General features: G+C 42.4%; 1 protein-coding gene across 2 annotated transcripts in view; it reads left to right on the top strand.

Moving 5' to 3' along the window:
- The window catches only part of SLC44A1 (solute carrier family 44 member 1), a 96,058-nt gene extending 87,921 nt beyond the window's left edge, over nucleotides 1-8,137 (top strand). Inside the window, exons 13-16 of one of the 2 annotated variants that reach the window (XM_026650857.2) lie at nucleotides 796-933; nucleotides 2,813-3,049; nucleotides 4,844-4,924; nucleotides 7,829-8,137. In XM_026650857.2, coding sequence (XP_026506642.1) covers nucleotides 796-933; nucleotides 2,813-3,049; nucleotides 4,844-4,924; nucleotides 7,829-7,852 — 480 coding nt within the window. In that variant the 3' untranslated portion in view covers nucleotides 7,853-8,137. Of the gene's footprint in view, nucleotides 1-795; nucleotides 934-2,812; nucleotides 3,050-4,843; nucleotides 6,111-7,828 lie in introns of those variants that run through there. The other variant, XM_026650856.2, reaches the window with a different exon arrangement.
- Nucleotides 8,138-17,451: the final 9,314 nt, after the last annotated feature.

The raw sequence follows: 17,451 nt of genomic DNA on the forward strand, positions 1-17,451 counted from the left end.
GTTTTTGAATTGTCTTGATGAAGATCATTAGTAAAGTGTGTAATTATTGGAAATTGTCTTTGTTACCCTTGACTTACGTATTCAGTGATGCTGGACAGAACTAGAAATGCTTTCTTTTTCAACATCTAGAAAGCAACTTCTCTGAAACACATGACCCTCAAACTATTGTATGTCCTGAGAGAGAGAGATTTTTGTCCAGCTGCTTATCATGGTAGTAATGTCGTTGCTCACCTCCTATTCCTGCAGAGAGATTCTAAATTCTTTTTCCATTAGCATTTTGGTGTGAAACTGATATATATGTGGCAAGAATAAGCAAGGCAGGTGGAAAAATGGTTATTCCCTCCGATATTGTTCTCTGTCTATTGATTCAACCACTCCGCTGGGGGGACTTGGTTTAGCAGCTTCAAGGTGAGCAGTGACTGTCTCAAGATCCAGCACAAACCCTTGCCTTTTTGGTGTATGAAATCAGCAGTGAGCACGGACGGGATTTTTCATTACACAGTTCCTTTCCTCCCTAATTCTGGGATGGGGCTGATTGTCTTGAAAGTGAGTGTCATGTTACTGAGTCCTCATTATTTCTTGATTAGATTTGTACCTTTAAAGATCTCTTATTAAATCAAGTGTCTCATGACATTGTGCTTTCTGTTGTGAAAGGGGATGGGAGGAGAAAGTCTTGTTGCCATAACAGATGATTTCTTGGTAGGTAGGTAGATATTGGGAACATGAGCTGTGGGGAATGTTGAAGGAAAGGGGACAGAGTGTCTGTGACTAATTCTTCATTTTGCTTTCCTCCAGAATGCATATACAGCCACAGCTATCAACAGCACCAACTTCTGCACCTCAGCAAAGGATGCCTTCGTCATTCTAGTGGAGAATGCTCTGCGAGTGGCTGCCATAAACACAGTGGGAGACTTCATGCTATTCCTGGGAAAGGTATGCCGAAGGGGTGTACTGTTACAGACCTGGAACAAGTCTGCTTGCTCTCAGAAACCTTCCCTGTGCTTGCACTCCAGCTACAATGTGCCTCTGAGCGCTTGTTTTCCCACTGCCTACTGCTGTGACCCATCCCATCCTGCTGCTTCTGCTCAGGAACATGGTTTAGAAGGAATTGAGCAGGAAAGGGGACTGTAAAAGAACCTCTGGATGGTGGTGAGTGAGACAGGTCAGAAAGTGCACGTTGCCGGGGTTCAGCTGAAAATTCCAATTTCTTGTCATCAAAAATATTCTGGCTTTTGGTTCCTTTGGCAACTGAAAGCTGAAAAAAGTCTGGCCAGGAGTTTTTGGTTTTCCAATGAAAAACCTAAAATGTAAGGAAAGCAGACATTTCCCCTAACAACTTCTATAATCAAACCCTCAATTTTCCTTCAGAAAGAAGTTCATATATTTTCCACCAGCCCTCGTAGTAGGGGTGGAATGGGAGGCAGCAGGACCTTGTATTGGCAGCTGGGAGTTGCCCAAGTGGGAGTAAAGAGGAAAAAGTTGGGACCAAGTATATTCCAGGGTAGAAAGATTACTAAGCACTGTTGTTGCAGCTCAGTTTTCTATTTCTTTAGGAAAAACCAGAACCCAGTAAGTTACTGTTAGACCTGGGCTGACTTTTTGTGTTCTTATTTACTAACCTGCTAAATGCTAGTCCCACTGCATCAGCTGTAGCCCCACAAGTACCCGTCAGCATTGGGGCCCTTCATGGAATGAACTGTCTATCCTCTGTACACGTCTCTCCGTGTAATAAATCAGATTACAGTGGGCTGAACTCTGTGTGGTTTTCTAATCCAGTAAATAAACTAATCAATACAGAGTGATGGGAATGAGCACATAATGAAGATACAGGTGCCTTGGGGGTATTGAAGTGAACACTGCAGTTCTCTGGAGTAGTCTAACATTCCAGGAAATGTCTCCATGAAAAAATGGCTTTCACATCATTGGATGAACTGAAGGGTGGCAGTAATGCTTAAATAAGTGGTGCAAACTACCAAACAACAGTGTTAGCACTATGCTGCTGCCTGGCCAACCCAGCTCTTCTTTCAGCCTAATTCAATATCTGAATAATACAGTGGAAACTGACCTATTTTGCAGTGTTTGATTTTTAAATGCAGAGACATGGTGTATTGTTCATAAAAACTACATTGACACCTAGTATGACATTTCTTAGGGCCACTCATGCTAATTTTTGGGAAACTACCTGAAAGATATGTAGAAATGCCTTGCGCTGTTAAAATCAGAGTTAGAAATAATGCTTAGTTTACAGTGGGGACCTAGTACACAAGGTAATTCTTAGCAGCCTTCCTGTTGCAAATAGGAGGGACTGGAACAAGCTGAAGGGATATTTTGTCTAAGTGTGTGTCTGCAAGCAAAATTATTATAAAGCATATTAATTGGTGGATCTGGTTATATTAATTTTTATATTGTGTACAAAGTACAGACCTAGAACTGATTCCTGACCCGAGGAGTTTATAATTTGAATAAACCGACAACACAACAGAGTAAGGTTCTGTCTTACTATAGTATCTTTTTTTTTTTTTTCCCCTGGAACAATGGGTGAGTGGCAGGTTTGTATTTATTTATGTGAATTAGCTTTGGGGCTTTGAAGAGATGGTATTCTTCTCTGTGCAGGCACAGCATTGAAAACAGCTCTGGCTGGATCCAGCAGCATGTGGGGTTTTAGTAGCATTTAGTGTCTTGTGGTGGAATCAGTGACATTGTAGCATCCAGTTCTCCTATACCTGTGAGACTAAAGTGTGTGCTCACGTACATGAAAAATAATCCAACGGCTTCTGCAATCATTCTTGTCTTTCTGTTTTCTTTGCTTCAGGTACTGATTGTTTGCAGCACGGGCTTGGCGGGGGTTATGTTGCTGAACTACCAGAGGGATTACACCGTGTGGGTGTTGCCTCTCATCATCGTCTGCCTCTTTGCTTTCCTGGTTGCTCACTGCTTCCTGTCAATTTATGAAATGGTCGTGGATGTCCTCTTCTTATGTTTTGCCATTGATACAAAATACAACGATGGAAGCCCTGGTAGAGAATTCTACATGGATAAAATTCTCATGGTAAGTTAGTTTTCCTCCCCTCTCCCTTGAGTCAAAGGAACTCTACTATTGATAGAGAATTTAGTGCAAGCTTCTGATGCCATTCAGCACAAAAATCCCAGGGTCAGCCTCTTTTAAAGACCTTTCTCTTGGGTCCAGAAGAAAGTATGACTAACGTCAGTAGTGCCCAGGTTGGGGTTTCTTACCCAGACCGGCAGACCAGCCTTTGCTCAGACAGTGTCTCTCCTAGTCCTCAAATAGCAGCACTTACAGTCCTCCCTGAGTACGGATCTGAGCCCGAGTTGCTATTAGCATCTCATTTGACAGGGACAAAGTAGGCCATGTTACAGTTACACTATGTCTACACTGGAGACCTACAGCACCACAGCTGTACCCATGCAGCTGCGCCACTGTCAGAATGGCTACACCACAGATCTATGCCAACAGGAGAGAGCTTTCCCATCGACAGAATTAAACCACCCCCAATGAGTGGTGATAGCTATGTCGGCGGGAGAAGCTGTGCACACGACCACTTAGGCCGGTGAAACATATGTCGCTGAGGTGTGTGGGTTTTTTCACACCCCAGAGTGACATACGTTTTGCTGACATAAGTGGTAGTGTAGACATGGTCTTAGTTTCTTAATTTAGATGTTCCCCCTCATCCCCCCATGTACATCTGATGTACTAGAAACGGGGAAGTAAAAATCCTCTTAAAGCCAACATTAGACTGAATTCAGTGCTAAGAGAGAATTTCCTTGCTCCTGTTTCTCTACCTGCTCTACATAGCAGCCATGAAGTCCATTCCTCACTTCACATGAAATGTATTCTCATGCATAAACCAGAGACAGACTCAAATCCAATTATTCTTAACATTCTGATTTCTGAATACTTGTTGGGAATTGTGTCAGGATTTTAACCCTAAACCTCTGTTGTGTAGTGCTTTAGGTTGTATAGTACGTAATACTAGCTGATCCCATTGATATCAAATGTAGAATAATAATTGAAAATACCTTACACTCACGAAGCACAGGTAATTTAGTAAGATCACGATATATAATCTAGCACAAGAAATTTAGAAAGATCACACTGTGTGCGCGTGCGTGTGTGCAGAGAATCAATGTTCAGATTGGCCACAGAATTGTAAACAACAAAGGGATGCGGTAGATATCAAAGTACTAGTGGCATGGAATTTCCTACGTGATGCCTTCACCTTTACAATAGAAAGATGTATTGAAATACTACAGAACTATAGCATATCTGCTGATATCTTTAATAGCAGGGTCTAATGCCTGGCTGCTTCCATTTGATGTTATAACAAATGGGAAAGGCCGTGTCCATGGCGGGGGGGAAAATCTCACAAGATGAGACCCTGGATGTGGAAAAGTTTTGAGAAGTTGTGTTCTGAGGGATTAGGGAAAACTAGAAGGCATTGCTAGAAGTAAAAACAAAATCCCCGTATATTTTTTTTCTATTACAACGGCTTGATAGAGCTGTAATACTACATACTGTTTTCACTGGACAGACTGTAGTGGCTGGGGTCTGTATTTATTTTGTGCCAGTCATCAGAATGTGGATGCCAGGGATGGGTGGGGGGATGCTTAATACTGTCTGTAAGGATCTTTTGAGTGCCAAAGGGGTAAGAGACGGAGGGAGGCAGTATCTCTTGTTTTTGTGTTCACTTCTTGGGGCAGAACACATTACTTTTTGTGACATTGTCAGGGAATTTTATATGTGAGCCATAGGCTTGCACATTCCCTGGATACTTCAGTATACAACCAGTGGAAGAAAGATTAAGCCACTTGACTTATTTTGCAGGAATTTGTGGAGAACAGTAGAAAATCAATGAAAGAAGCTGGCAGGGGAGGTGGAGCTGAAGGCAGAGAGCTAAAACCAATGGTAGGTGCAGATGAGGAGGTGGCCATCCTCCAAGAATTTCACTTTTACTTCCTCTCCCTCTCTGTCTTTACTGACTGCACTTCTTCAGGGGAAGTTTTTGTTCTTTGTATCACTCAAGATGTTCTGCTTTTTCTGTTTGTGAGCTTGCCTATCACCTGGATGGCAGAGTTTTTGTCACAGCTGAGACCATCTCCTGTAAAAGTAAGCTGAAAGGAACTGTATCTTGTGACATAGAAATACAGTGGAAGAGTCAGTTGAATTAGGATCAGGATTGCAGCAGTGCCCACAACATGCTAGGTGGTACACACAGAAGATCTGTGGGGCAGGGAGTGTAATTAATTACTAGCATAGCCCAACTTACTCCTCTTTCCATTGGTGAACTAAATTCTTAATTTTGCATTCAGCATAAAAGCCTGAAGGACACTTATGAGCTGTATCCTAAAACAATGGGGCCATGCACTTCAGGGTCATACCAAATTATGTTAAACTGTGGCGAGGGATTGGATACAGTGATTCCTTTCAACCTGCTTAAAATAACATTTCTCCCAGTTGTTTGTTTTTTATTGCTAACTATTTATGTTGCTGTCTCTTGCGCTCTCTATTTCCATCTCACATTGTCAGATACAGGGACAATGCATCACTTATGCTTCTGAAGTCTTAACCACCACCTGTTTTCACTTACGCTATGCCTGTTTGAAAGGCATTGCATGTTTAAGTATCCTGTAATAAGGAACATCTGTAACTAATACAGATAATGGAGTTATCCATCTTGCAAGGTGAGCTTGGGACTCGGAGAACTGGGAGCCAGGCTTTCTGTGTATAAAAGATGGGCAGGTATGACTGAACTAGGTAGAGATGAGTCTGTTAATACTGACACTAGAACGGTGCCATAGGGTATAGTGGGGTTTATGTGGATTCCTCCAACAGTAGGTAGTAACTCTTTTAAATCATAAAAAGTAATGAAATCCAAATACATTTCCTTATAGTAGAAAATTCCTTTTTAATATGGCATATATAAAGCCATGCTGTGCCAGCACTTTGATCTAGAAAGATTGAATTCCTGCTCTCTGATTAACCCTAGAGCTGTGAGGAGTGTTATGCTAAGTTATTTATACAATCAGTTCTAGCATATCAACCTAGATTATAAATGGTCTTTCATTATTATTGGGAGGAATAGCTCAGTGGTTTGAGCATTGGCCTGCTAAACCCAGGGTTGTGAGTTCAGTCCTTGCGGGGGCCATTTAGGGATCTGGGGCACACAAAAAAACCAAACTGTCAGGGAAAGTATTTGGTCCTGTTAGTGAAGGCAGGGGACTGGACTTGATGACCTTTTCAAGGTCCCTTCCAGTTCTATGAGATAGGTATATCTCCATATATATTATATTATTATTATTATTTTATTATGGGTGCCAAGATCTCGTTACTGTTGTCGTCTCTAGAATTGTGCAGAGTAATTCCCATGCACAACTTCCACAGCGTATAGACACTTAGTCCAGTGACAGTGGTTTGGCTCACTTATTGTGACCTGTGTGGTTTCGTTCAAACCTCCCCTTGCACAGTCTTCTGGAAGGCCAACATTTTAGCCATGACTGGCCTTTCTCCACCTTAAAGTATTTGTTAAAGCATAAGTGCTGTTGTATATCTAAATATAGGACAAGAACGTTTTCATATGAATGATCTACCATTTTCTTCAAGGAGTAATTCCAACTAAGTGAACATTAGAAGCTACTGCTGGGATTTTCAAATCTATCTAAGGGTATTCACAGTTCCCATTAAAATTAGTGGGAATTAGCTGTCCAAATCCTCTAAGCAGCCTTGAAAGTCCTAACCTAAAGCTTTTTACTCAACTCCCAATTCAGAGTACTGCTTTACATCAAGTAGTGTCCTAATAACATCCACCTTATAGCTAGTGCACACTGCGAAAGGTGCTAAAAGCTGTTGGTCCAGCACTTTCGGGCTTAAGCTTGGTTCCTCGGCCATATTTGGGTACCTGTGAAGACAGGCTGAGCATCCACACTGCCACAGCCTTCAGAGGGAGCTATGCATGCTCAGCACCCTTGGAAGTCAGGCCTCTTGTTTAGGAACCTAACTTTAGGCCACTCAGGTTTTGAAATGTATCTTTTAGTCCCTTACAGAGGATTGCTAGAGAGATGGTGTGAGCATGGGACAGGAAGGCAGGAACTCCTACATTGTATTTCCAGTTCTGATACTAACTTGGTTGCCTTCCACAAATCATCGGGCCATATTTTCTGAAGTGGCTTCCAATTTTTGGGTGCCTAATTTCAGCTGCATGGAGTCCAGAAAAGCAGGAATTGAACACTACTATGAATAACAAGAACATCCAGAGCTCTAACAGTTAGTGCTGACCTTTTGGAAAGGATCTAAAACCTCATGCTTCAGGGTTGAAGCTTATCTCTAACTATTAGAGAGTAGGATAAAACCTTCATGTGGGGGGCGGGCAGATCATCCCACATCTGCCTACTGTGAAGTTTGTTGCACCTTTCTCTGAAGCCCATTATCAGAGACGGTACTGGACAAGATGGACCATAGTTCTGATCTGATCCAGCATTTCCTCTCTTCCTAAAGTTGAGTACCCAAAAATTAAAGGCCACTTTGGGGAGTTTGGGCCTTCACTGCTTTGCCTCAGTTCCCTCATTTATAAAGTAGAGGGAATCTCTCTCAAAAGTGTGGAGGATTAGTTCAGAAATTTAAATGGCTACCTAGAATTACACTTCTTAAAAATCTGAGTGGAAACATTTAGGAGCTGTCATTTCTAAAGAGACTGTCTAGGTTCAAGAACAAGGCTTTTCAAACTTTACTATCTGTAGTGATCCTTTTGGATCAATTTCTTCAATTGTCCATTGACATGTGTCTAAGACTGTACTGTATGACTTTGTTTTCTAGGCCTCTGGAGCAAGTTCATCTTGAAACTAGCCAGCCATTATGGAACCCATTGACATTCCAAAACACTATATATAAATAAGCAGCCAAAATCAGAAAAGGAACAGGGATTTAATACTTTTTTTAATGATTATTTTTGTGAAACATGTACTCTTTTCATACGGGTGGCTTTTACAAGCAACTTTATCATTGTTCCTTTTTTTAATCATTGTGGTCATGGAAATGTTAAGATTCTTATCTGATTAAGATACAATCTAGAGGAGGAATCAGTTATTTAAAAAAAAATTAAATCAAGACTATTGGTTAGATTTATCAGGTGTCCCTCAAAATTGAAATGTAACCAAGAATTACCTTTAAATCAGCTCATTTAGGATTTTATATTTAAACTCAGATGCATCAGTGACTTCTGGGGAAATGTTTCAGATTTAAAAAACAATTAAAATTTTAGGGGCTTTTAAAAGGGTTTCAATGAGAGTCATAATTATAACTCATTTGTAGTCAGCCATTTTACCCACCAACCCTATTGGGGCCTAGTGGGGTTACACATTGTTTTGTTTATAAATTTCAGATATCAAAATAACCAACTCCTCAGGTATTTAGATGTTGTGGGAGCCCCTGCATTTCTATGGAAGAGAAACTAGAAAATGGGAAAGGAATGAGTTTTATATGCAACTGTTTTCCGTTTTACTTTATTTTTCCCTTTGAGTTCAGTAGCCTCCTTTGCACTTCATAAGGCTCCTTTGAAGGGTATGGATTCTCCAAACGAGCAGTTGAACAAACTGATCATTAAAACTCAGCCTTAGCCATACTCCTCATGATTCATTCATGACTAGATATAAGGATGCTGGACATGGGGAGAGAAACAAACTGTACAAAGAGTATTGTAAGTTGTTTTTATTTAACTCCAGAGAGATTTGGGAAGTGTAAATGTAAATGGCCAGGCCTTGGCTGTTTTCTCATTCATATTAGTATCTACTGTAACCGGCTGGTAAAACAGGAGAGGGTAGATAAACATTTCTTTGGAAATGACACTGCCATGGTATCTAAAGTTATCCACTAACCATAAGAGAAATTGTTCATTTTAATTCTTGAGTGTTTAAAACTTTTCATTCCTGAAGCTTACCAGATATGAATGCTAATACTCCATTGTTCAGCTTATTGTAATGGTAAATGCTTAGTGTATTTGCTAAAAACTCATGATCTGTTCATGCTATATACTCCTTTTTGTTACAATTTTTTAAGAAAACTATTTTTGTTAATGTAAAGTAAATATTTCAGAGCAGAATTTTTAAACTTATTGCACTAAAGACAAGCTCTGTAAGAATAAATAATGCCTCAATGGTTTGTTCACTCCATACAAGAAAATCTTTTGAAAGAGAGCAGCCCTTCCAGCTAAGCTTTGCAAATGGATTAAAGAGGGATGTGTGGAGAAGCATACGATTAATGCCACCAGGGTTTTATCAGCAACTGTTTGCTTATGTGCTTCCTTTCAAAGGATCAGACCTTTAAACTGCTGCCGAAAGTAAAAGGCATCCTGTAGTTTTTTAATTAATGAGTGCTCTTAACAGTTCCAGTGGTAGCTAACTACTTCTGTTTTGTTTCTGTAAGTCATTTGATACTTCAGTTTTTTCAGACTTCTTGCAATAAAAATCAGGATGAATAAAAGGATTTACCCTTATCATAACACAGACCAAACAGTATGAATATAAATAAACTGTAGCTGTTTGAGGGCAAAAAACTGGCTTAGGCTCTGATCCTGCAAACACTTATGCAACTGTGTAGCGTTATTCAAGGAAGTAGTTCCATTGACCTCAACAGGACTGCTCATGTAAGTCAAGTTATACGCCTGTGTAAGCATTAACTGGATCAGGGCTTTAGTCTGGGATTTTAAATGGAGCAGTGGTTAGGTCTCTCAATGTAAATTACATGCATCTGTCAGGACGTCTCGGAGACGTTAGGGCAGCCTTCACTTGTGCACGGAAGGAGTCTGCTGCATCAACGGCCAGAAAGGCACTGGCTCAGCTGCAGCTCTGGAGTTTGGAGACTCAGAATACTTGCCAAGATCAGTGGGGTTTGGCAGCGAGTTCAATACTGGCTCAGCAGGATCCTAGAAGCTGGATTCCAAAGCTAAGAAAAGGATTGTCATGTACCTAGCTACTCCACAGAAACTGCAGCTTACACCCTGTTTCTGAAAACATCATTTGACGTGCTCTGACGGAAGCCTTGGATTCTGCTCACTTTGATGACCTAACATCATATTCCTGCCATGACAAGTTCCACAACTTTGGGTTCTCTGCTCCCTGGAAGCTGTAGGGGAAGGGGGTGCTTTTCAGTTAACTTACAACTGGAACTGTAATCAGAAACAAAGTTTGTATTTTTGTATAACTTGCCTGTGCACCATTTTTATAACAGGGCCTGTTTTACAAATAAATTGGTTTTATTATCACAGTGTGTAGAAGTAGTTATGGACAATACTTTTGTATGGGTAGCTGTAATTTTCAAGTTATCTATCATGATAAAGTTCTTAATCAATTCAAGTGTACCATTCCTTAGCGTATGTACAGCATGCATAGCTTTTCAGTTACAAAGTAGGGTCATGCCTTACTGAACTATCACAAATACCCTGGCTGTTCAAAAGCATTCCTTTCCCATGCAGGCTTTCTAGTGGCACTTCAGTGTTTTGGATGCTCTTTGAAACTTACTTTTGCAGCAGACTACAAGCTGCCCTCTTCCTCCCTAGTCCCTCCTTTGTGTGTGGAGAGAGAGGTGGAAAACAAGTCTCTAGAGAAAGTTGCTTGCAGAGCAAGTTTTAGAAGCTCGTTGCCTGTCCTGATAATGAGGGTAGTGGGAATGTGATTTCTCCTGCAGTAATATCTACACCTGGCAGCTGAGATGCTGGGCACTGCCAGTGATAAAGGATTTAGACACTTCTTCCTATCTGGTTATCAAAGCTAGTGTCAGTGCTACCATTCCCTCCTGTCCTGGGCGACGCTTACTGGCGAGGGGGTGGCTGAGAAGGATAAAGCTGAGGAAGCCATCTCCCCTGACGCTTAAAACCTCTGCCTAAGCAAGAAAGATTAGAGATTCAGCCAGATCAGCTTGGATTTAAAATCCTAGCCTGGGTGAATGACCGCACATTTGGATTGTAGCACGTTATGCAACATATTCCTAGCTTTGGTCACAGAAGACCTGTTCACTACACTTCAGGTGGAGGCCGAGCAGCGTCCGGCCCTTCTTGCCTCTCCCTGTTCTTTAAGGACAATGTGCTGGCCACAGGGAGAACACACTTACCTGCGGAAAAGCTCTCATTTCTATATTTCTCTTTCAGCATAGGGGCACCACGCAGCTGCGCACCAGCTCCCCTTTGCCCCACTGACCTCAGCATGTGCCAAGGGCATCCTCGCCTCCCCAAGGCAGTGATTCAGGAGATCACCTGGACTAAATGGGGGGATTTAAGGTGCTTCCCCACCACTTATCTCCTGCCTGAGACCATCCCCTCTTCCTCACAGCAGTTGCAGTCATTGCACTCGCCATACCGCCACCTGTGAGATCTCCGCGCTGCTCCACAGCTAGCCTCTAAGCATGTGATGCGAACAACTCAAGATGCATCCCCAGCCCCTGTTCTTAGTTTGATTCCTGGGGTTGCATTCAACCCCAAGTGTGCCCGTTGGCAGGGCTGGCTTATGTACAGCTTTCATTTGGCTCTGTAGCTCAAGAGAGTCTTGTTGTTAGCGTATGACCAAGAAGGGAGACACCTAAGTGGGGCTCACTCAACCTGGAAAATCCAGTTATGGGCTCACAGCCAATCTAGGGCTTCTCCAGTAGTTTCTGTATAACTCCCTCTGCTGGCGATAGCTGCCTTTTGAAAGGGCTTTCCCCACAATCAACTCCCTTGCAACAAGATGCCCCCTTTTTCTGAGATGCACACTGGCTGGTGGCTCTCCCAATGTAGAATGGTAGAGACAAGAGTCCCAGCTGAGTCAAATGTTCAACCAACTGATCTGCCAGGATTTGAGTTTCCTTTTAACGTGCCCTCATGACATGCACTTTAATGGCTTGCTCTGAGCAGTTAAAATGTATTCTATGAATGTATGTTGTGGATTCAGAGTAAGATGCATATAGCAGACTTTTGTATAGTATATAATCACCAAACAGTGATCATTCTGGTCTTCATGCATATTACACATTGTATTGAGTAATAGTCATTTAAGAAGTACTGTGGACCAGATCTAAGAGTGGGTATCTAACTTTAAGTGCCCAGTTTTGAAAGTCTTGGCCTGTGCTTATATGGTCACTATTTTCCTAAATCTAAGCATCAGTTTCATAAAGTGTTTGTTAGTAATAGGTCCTGAGCTACATTATGGCTGAACAAAGCCTGTAGTTTTTCAATTTAATAGTCCCAAACCCAGCTCTAAAACTAACAGATTTGTCTGAAACATTGCGGACACTCTGATAACAAAGACATTCAGTTAAGTCACTTTTAAATGTATTTTTTTAAAAATAATGTCTTTGTTGACACTTGCTGTTAATATTGCCTATGGGCAGAGACTAGTAAGTTTCTCTGTTTCATATGCTGTCTAGCCACTGTGTTCTCAAGCTGCTTTCCTTTCTGGATAGATTAGAGAGGGCTGGGGTCTCAACTCTTTTGTTTGTAGCCTGGGATGTGTTATGGAAAACATTGAGAACCGTTGGTGTACCACAGTGCTGCAAAGTTTAGCTTCAACGTAGCAAGAGAATGCAACCAAGCGAAAACGATTTTCAGTGACATTCTAAAATCACGAAAATACTTTTCTAGTCACATTAAGCTATTTGACTCCATTTATTTTTTAAATAGATATAGCCACCTACCATTCTCTTTAACGAATGAAACAATTAAAACCCTTTGGGCAACTTTTCTCCCCAAAGGGGAAAACATGCAAATTTTAATGCTCTGAATATACCTGTTCTCTACAGGACATTTCAGAGGAATTAGAACAGATAGTTGTCTGGAATTTCCACAGGGAATTAGCCAAAATCCTATAAAAATAGTTGGTAGAAATTCTATTAAAAACACAAATTACCAAGTACTATGGGGTCAAAACCTGTTTGTCTTACTGCTGAAATTGGTTCCAATTGATGTTCTAATAAATGAAGCAGGATTTGATCCTTTGGTAGATTCTGTAGAAATGTTGGACATACCTTAACAAAGAACTAAGAGTGCTGCGAGGTTTTACAGCAGAACCACCACCAGTCTTGAAAACTGAACTGCAATGCTTTAAATAAATTCAAAGAATGCTTTGACCTCTGAATTATTTGATGGAAGACATAGGTAGATTAAATTACAAGCAGCAGACAATTTAAAACTACCTTAAGGTTGTTTTCTCTGCAGCAGTTAAAGGCATCACTGACCCCTAGAACAGCAATGCCTGCATTTCTTCTAGGCGGTACAGGTATTAACTTGCCCAAGATGAGACAATGCTTCTCTGGACAAGTAAAAATGTGTTTTGCTGGGATTTTCTGAAGAGTTTAGGAATGCAATTCCCGTTGAAAGTCAGAGGGAGTTTCATACCTCACTCCATTAGCCTCCTTTGCTCTTAATGCACAAACACTTCACTTACTAGAATGGTGGGATTGGGTAGATCTTTACCAGGAGAGTGAGAGCCCAGGTGTAAGTTAGGGGACCTAGGCAGCAGAAAAAGGCCAGAGAGGCAGTCAGCAAGGTCTCTTCACTTTCTAACAAAGCAATGCAACTTAACACGAGCAGAATAAAAAGAAGCCTCCAACCCTCCTTCCCTGGAACATCTGTGCAAAAAGAGGGGGCAAGCTGAGGTGCAGTTAACACTTTGTTCGCTAGGAGCCAGGTAGTCATCCTATGCCTGTCACCCCAGGATTATTCATGTTTGTCAACAGCTCCTAGTTTACAGGCGCAGCCTGTTCCCAGTGAAGTCAATGGGAGTTTCACCCTTAAATGTAGTGTGAGCAGAAGTAGGCTCTTACTCCACCTCCTTAGACAGATAGGGGAAGAGACCTGTATACCCCCAGCCCCACATGCTCTCTCCTGGCTAGTGGTACATTGTAAAGCAAATCTGAGTAGTGCTTGGTTTACAAGAAGTCTTGTTTCCTTCCTGCCATTTTGAAGGAAGTTCTCTTTGTAATAGACTCATTAGACCAAGGCTCTGGCTGAGTTACTGAAGTCCTCAAATATCGATTTAAAGACTTCACATTATAGAGAATCTACCATTTACTGTAGTTCAAACAAAAGTGCCCCATGGTGCAGAGGAAGGGGTCTCTGCCAGTCTGACCTGGGGAACAATTCCTTCCCAACCCCAAACGTGGCAATGAGTTAGACTTCAAATGCCTTATCTATTTTACAAGCTGGAAGCCCTAGAAAAGATGAGCTGAGGGAATGGATAGTAAAACGTAGATACACCCTAGCACAGTTATGTCACAAGGTGTTCCCATCCTGCACCACAAAGATTGGGAATCACTGGCTGGCTGGTGGGCCTCGCTGACGTGCTCAGGATCTAAGATGGGTCTCTAGCGCACCCAAGCACAGCTCTTTGACCACAGTAAAGTAGGGTATACATCTTGCTTCAACAGGGCTGTAGGTAATTACCTTGATTTTGAACAAGTAAGGAAACAGATGACTGGCACATGTTTAATTTTAGGGGCAAGGCGGGGTCTGGGAGAGAATAAGGCGGGGATGGAGAGGGGGAGGCACTCTGCGAAGTAGTACTGCCCTTACGTTTTCTAACACTCATTCTTACAGGGCCAGACCCACAGCTGATGTAAATCTCGCTCTAAAGACAATGGCATTTCACTGATTTACAGCAGCTGAGGATCTGGCCCACAGCACTGTCAGCTCCCACACTCAACATGTAGGCTGCAGGTGTTGCCCCCCTGGCTTCACTGTGATTAAAACAAGCATGTCTGTGAGCCAGGAGCAGAGAGTGATGGTAGAAAGTAGGTATCTGGGAGGGGACATGTCTCCAGAACAGCAGTGGATTAGAACGACACATGGCCCAGATCCACAACTTAGCTACCTCCTTCCTCTCCAAAATAGCCTTGTTTCCTTCCTCAAAGCCTGAGTAGTGTGTGCTGTGCGCCCTGGGTAACTGGGGTCTCTCAGCATCCAGCCTCTGGCTGTGTCCACCTTCCCTTACAGAGGAGTGGGCCCCAAGGGGGCAGCCTGGACCCAGGGTGTGTCTAGGAATCCTACACGGGCAGCAGATGGCAGCCGTCAGATGAGTGCTCTGCTTCTTGCTGTCCACTAACTCATTGGTGCCCGCCCCCATATTGCAAGGGGCCTGCCTTAATCCTCCCCTGCTACCTAAACCAACTGGTCGGCCCTTGGAACAAAACCGTAAATAGAATTTACTTACTTCTGCAGTCCAGATAGGCATTAACAAAGGTTGGCTGGAGCCCTTCACAGCTGAGTTTCATAGGCATAAAGAGGTCAGAATATAGCCTACAGACCCTTCTTAGTGGCTCAGAAAGCATATGTACCGTTGCAGAGTTTGGCAAGTGTTGGGTCCTCTTTTATGGTCTTTTAGCAAGTAGGCAATAGGGAAGGTGCAGCCGTCTACCAGCAGATTGGCATTATTTTTGTACTGTTGGGATTGTATCACAGATAGTTACTATATTTGATACCGAAAAAGTGGGGAGTCAAAATCTGTTTGGAAATGCTGGTTTTACAGACCAAACATGGCTTAAGTACTTGCAGATGGCGTTGTTACAGTCTTTACCACTGCTTCATCCTGGTGCAGGCTTTTCATCCAGATCACGCATACTTCTAATAAGGGGATCAAACCCATGGAATGTATTAGCAATTAATGTTGAATCTTGCTGGTCCATTTACTAAGAAGTGTGCTTCTTTCCAACGGAATGCCACCTCCTTTTGGAATAAAACTAGTTAACGTGACACTGTTTATTGTTGTCTGAGAACCTGAAATGTGTTGTAATGAAAATTGTAAATGGTGGAGGGAAGGGAAATTAACAGTTCTGATCTAATATTAGATTTTCTGTGTAAACTGACTGTGGCAGAATACTGATGCAAACTGTATTTTAGTCTGACAAATGTATAGAATTTTTTTATGTATCAGAATAAAGTTTTCTAGAAAAGACTTTTTCATGTCTCCTCTGTTGGCTGGTAAGATGCTTTCCCTTGCAGGATGGGTGAGTAGTAGAGCGGGACTGGGCTTGGTGGGCAGACTTTGTCTCTGGATTAAACTTCCCCTGAGGGTATATGGAATAAAGACTTAGAACTACAATGTGGCCTATCCCCAGTGGGTATTAAAATGTGTTAGCCATCATGTTTCTTATACGCACACCTTTTTTTCCTTACGTAGACAGGAAAAAAATATGTTCAGATGTCTATCCAGTCCCTCACTGTCTGAAATAACACATTTGCAAGCAAATATGCATGAGCATGTTACTCTAATGCCCCAAGGCATCTCTAATATTAGACCATGCTCCTCACCGTAATACCTCATTACTACTGACAGTAGCACCTGGAGCTCTCACAGGATCAGCATTCCATTGTGTTAGGTGCTGCACACGAACAAAGACATGCTCCCCACTCTGAAGCTTTTACAGTCCAAGGCCCCAGTTCTGCAGTGCTTTATAGACGTGCTTAACTTGGAGTGTCATGGCACATTTTTAAGCCCTTTCAGGATCAAAGCCCAAGAGGACAAGTAGCATAGCAAGGATGGGAGTGCAGAGAGGCAGCATAATCCTGTCGATAGGAAGCTGGACTGGGACTCGGGACCTGTGTTCTCTGCTACAGCCTGCAGTGTGACCTTGAGTGAGTTTCTGCCTCCCTTTTCCCATCTGTAAAATAGGGGTAATGTTACTTACCCACTCTCCTGTTCTGGGGCCAGTAAATGGGTTTAAGTTCTTTGAGATCAGATGAAAGATGGTCTATAAAAGGGAACTTATGAGATCATATCTGAGCACCTCAATGCGGCCTAGTTCAGTGGGATCAGAGAGCTCCCCTCCTTTCCCCTCGCATGATAGCTGTCAATTTCCTCTTTTGTTACTGCTAGTTTCTCAATGGACTATAACCAGCCATGCAGAGCGGTGTTTTCTCCCCATGTTTTCTCCCCCTTTATTGCCTGCAAACGCAATGCTTCGGGGGCTTTAATTTAACTGGGAGCTATTGCCAGCTCAAACCTTGAAGTTAGAGCCATTGTGAAGAATCACTAAATACAATTAGGAGGCATAAAGGACTGATCAACCAATCAGAACGTTGGACTCCTGCAGACAGATGGGGCCTCATGTGGTGGAACTAACTACCCCTAAATTAGTCCATTTTAACTGGGAAATTCCATTTTAACGTGACACTGAGGGATAAAACATCCTCCGTTATAATGCTCTGCGTGTGCATGCGCTGGCGAGCACCAACAGTAGGCTAGGTGCCCTACAGACAGGTAAGACAGCCCTGCCTGCCTCCCCCTCCACACAACACAATCTCATTTTTCTTTGTGTCTCAGTGCATTGATGATGCCCCAGGCCCCGTCTGTTTGGCTCAGTATCTCAGTCACAGTTTGTCAGCAATGAAGCTGCTCAGAACCAGAACGGTACTGCGCGCACACAGGTCATTCGGAACTCAACTGGCTCCTGTTGAACTTTGCAGGTGTAAAGACTTC

Source organism: Terrapene carolina, unplaced genomic scaffold, assembly GCF_002925995.2.
Source record: "Terrapene carolina triunguis isolate 2854851 unplaced genomic scaffold, T_m_triunguis-2.0 Scaffold94, whole genome shotgun sequence".
NCBI lineage: Eukaryota > Metazoa > Chordata > Testudines > Emydidae > Terrapene > Terrapene triunguis.